At 41.4% G+C, this 3,724-nt stretch overlaps 1 protein-coding gene across 1 annotated transcript; it reads right to left on the bottom strand.

The window, feature by feature from the left end:
* Positions 1-249: 249 nt before the first annotated feature.
* On the bottom strand, positions 250-3,231 carry LOC109485327 (synapse differentiation-inducing gene protein 1-like). The gene is made up of 4 exons (XM_019788878.1): positions 3,033-3,231; positions 2,386-2,533; positions 1,669-1,800; positions 250-1,226 (listed from the first exon to the last, which is right to left on the bottom strand). Exons 2-4 carry the CDS (start codon positions 2,509-2,511, stop codon positions 1,074-1,076), a joined length of 411 nt encoding a protein of 136 aa, XP_019644437.1. The 5' UTR covers positions 2,512-2,533; positions 3,033-3,231; the 3' UTR covers positions 250-1,073.
* Between the last annotated feature and the right edge of the window lie 493 nt (positions 3,232-3,724).

The following is a 3,724-nucleotide window of genomic DNA, read 5'->3' as shown; positions in this document are numbered from 1 at the left end:
AGAAAACACCGTGGACAGGCCGACAGTTTTTGGTCATCAGCAAAAACGCCTGCGTCATTCAGGGACACATTTAATCCTCAGAGGTAAGAAAACAAACACAATGTGACTCGTATTGATGACAAACATCATTAAAGAGACAACTGGTTAGCCGTGTATGACGACACACTCAGGGTTTCTGTTAGCGAAAACGATGAGACGATTTGGGCAATCTTTCACTTTATACACAAAGTCACAATAAGATGTGCACAGTTGAAGTCATGTCTACTTGTTTTTATTTTAATTTCTTTATTACAGCACAATACAAGGTGGAGCAATTAATGATCCCGTGCAAGACACGTTACAAACCATATTCTATGCAACACTAAATGATATAGTAGACTGCAGTTATTGTTACTTGTCACCCTTAGTCCCACATCACATCTGTACCCGTGTTGGTATTACTAGACCACTGCTATAGACCCACTGATGAACTTGGATATGTAATAAAGCATACAGATCACATTGAACCCCTATCGATACCGGCTTGTCGTCTGTAACTTACACTCTAAACGTAAAACACCCAAATTCTACAAAATGTTGCCAAGGAGCATCTCGAGCAATTCCGTTTTCAAGACTTGTGAGGAGTGACGGGTTGCTTTTCTACATGTTCCATAATCTGCCATTAAGTAAGCCGTCGTTATTGAAGTTGTATTCATAGTTTAATGTTATGCCTAGACAAACATACGTATATGTGGCGTGTACGACTTCAGTCTCGAAAACTCTTTTTTTATTCATTTATTTTGCTTAGATTTCCGCTGAAGTGATCCACAAAAACAGTTAATGGAAAACTGAAGTGCTTAATGTACCAGGGCTGTCTCCAGGACGCGCCACTGCCGGGTCGCTTGCGGGGAATTGACAAATATTTCACTCGATTTACTAAAAAAAGTGCTTCAGCAAATGCGTGAAGTAACGTTTAAGAAGTTTAAGAATTCAGCTGTGTTCGATTGAAATTTTTATGTTCTTCCCAGTGGTTGACTTTAAAGACAAGAATCGGCGAGATTTTCCTAGGCCTTAGCGAAATTTGCCCCCCGCAGTTAATTGACTGGACTGATGACAAGAAAGTACAGAAGGAGGATCACGGGAATGAAGATTAAGCCGACACCGATGGAGATCTTCCACAGGCGGCCGGCGTTCCTGGAGGCCTTCTCAGCGCCTTCCACGTCACCTGCCTCCCATCTCGAATTCACCTGATCAGGGCCGGAAGAGAGAAAAATTGTCGTTTAACTTATTATTGCTTGCGACGCGATTCGCATGATGTTGACGATATCAACTGCAGACGCATATATACATTCACCTTGAACATAGCTTTTTAAAAAACCCACCATTTCCTTCTAGAATTAATACGTCTGTAACCTAAAACGACCCTGCAGTTCCAATGACAGCTGCTATAGAACAAAATTCATTTCACTTCTTTTCGAGAACAAGAGCTATATCGTATATATGTACTACCCCAAACCCGCGGCCATACTATGTCCGGAACAGAAGTTCCGCTGCACTTGCAATGATCAAGCTGAAGCACCATGCCAAATTCTATAACGATCCTTCTATACATTTTCGAGTTATCCTGGTCAACCATAAAAAAACACCGTTACAATCTCATTGGAGAAGGAAATAACCTCCCATACTGACCTGCGTGGAATAATACCAGGCGAACATGCTGACTGGACAGCAGCAGCAAAGGAGAGTGAAGCTGATCATGCCCCTGTGGTCATTCGGCTTTTCGCGCTGGGTAATCGCCAATGGCTGCATTGGGGCGCCAACCTGAGTGGAAAAAACACAACACATTTTACTTGCTAGCCCCACACAGGGTTTGGGTTGGGTTGGAAAGTTCATGATATGATAAAAATAGGGAAATACTTCTAAGGCGTTTGATATACGCAACATATGGTTGGGTTAAAATAAAAAATATTCTTGTTAATTTCCTGAGCCTAAAATAGTGAACCTCTGAGGGACTAGCCTGGGTACCATCCTACTTGTATACCGGGGCTCCCACACTCGCTTCCTTCTTAGGGAAGCGAGTGTGGGAGCCCCGGTATACAAGTAGGATGGTACCCAGGCTACTGAGGGACTTGTTCTAGCTGGTAAATTCTTAGAATTAAGAATAAATTCTACTACACGTTCTATAGATTGCATAGACGTTTTAGGTAGGGCCATATAAAATAAGAATTGAACAACGCTTTTTCATTATAACCCACAGGTACATCTTAGACTTGAGACTAAATTACATGTAAATAGATTAATCTTTGATTTAAGTTGCCGATGCAAAGACATGTGAGGAGGTTGCAGGTATAACGGGGACCATGGCTAAAACGTTGCAAGGGATTGATTTAAGAGAAAAAAACTCACAACAACGGTTGGCTGTTGCTGCATTCCTGGATATCCATGTGCCTGCTGCTGCAGTCCTGGATGTGCCTGTTGCTGCATTCCTGGATGTGCCTGCTGCTGCATTCCTGGATGTGCCTGCTGCTGCATTTCTGGATGTGTCTTCTGTAGTCTACAACCCATATTATTGTATGATTTAGTGATAATAAATACAACATCCAGTAAAGTAGTAGTGATTGGTTTATTGAAAAGAGCAAAGAACATATCAGGCTTGCAGTAAAAATTGAATTGTGCTGATATTTACAACTTATAGGATAATACAATACTAGTAGATATAAAAGGGCAACTTACACTTGTAATATACTAAATTTATAAAAGCCATCGTCGTCGTCATATTATTATAGCAATATAATTAAAACAATATAATTTCTCACGAGTATAAATCACTACTGTCATTCTACATTAAAATGACTGAAAGTCTTTGAAGTTTTAAAAGTTAGTCTGGTACGAGCGCTAAGGATATGTACAGTTGGCGGTAAGATTCAGTTAAAATTCAGTTTCAAGCATTGAGCAAAAAGCAAAAAAACATTGAGTTGTTGTCGGACATATCGAGCTACTCCAAATACACAATCATAATTTCATTGACATAACAAAGTTACATTTTAGCATACCTTTATTTGCTGATCGTTTGACGATTTTATTTTTCAGGGATCCTTTGGCCAACTGCTCGCGATGAGTCGTAGTCGGTTGGTTGATTCTTCTACCTGGTCCTGTGCGGGAAAAGAACTGACGGTGCACTTGGTGGCCGGTGGTAAATCTTACTGCAGCGTCTGATTGTTGTTCTGCAATCGCCCCTATGGGGAATGTATGGTCAGGTTGGCCCTTTTATATTCTTCTTGGAGATATTTTTAACCGATGGATGAGATCATGTTGTATAATTGCGATATAATTAGAGCCTAAAGTTGTGACGCTTTGCCCAACCCCTCTCACCGCGCCCGGTCAATGAACCTTATGACGTAATTACCTTAGAACCTGAACTTTGGATTCACACTTCGAACTTTAAAGGAGCTTATACAAAAGTTGACGCTTTTATGTCTTTTGTTCAAACTGCCAATTTGATATTGACGCTATGTAGCTGGCGAATGTGAACATTGATCCGGCTAGACTGTACGGTATCCGTCTGATAGGTCGGTATCACACACTTCATTAAACCCATGGAAGACAGGTAGACCTTTCCGCCTGAAGCTATCCACACACTTGTTTACTGGGTGGTTCTTACGGTATGACTCATGACGGTCGACCGATCCAAATCTTGCCCGGTTATTGTCGGTCAGTGTGTAGGGTACGCCTCAGGCCGTGGACG

The sequence above is a fragment of the Branchiostoma belcheri genome, unplaced genomic scaffold, assembly GCF_001625305.1.
Source record: "Branchiostoma belcheri isolate BF01 breed outbred unplaced genomic scaffold, Haploidv18h27 scaffold74, whole genome shotgun sequence".
In the NCBI taxonomy this organism is placed as follows: domain Eukaryota; kingdom Metazoa; phylum Chordata; class Leptocardii; order Amphioxiformes; family Branchiostomatidae; genus Branchiostoma; species Branchiostoma belcheri.
Note: the sequence above shows the minus strand (reverse complement) of the source record. Positions and strands in the feature narration are given on the sequence as shown.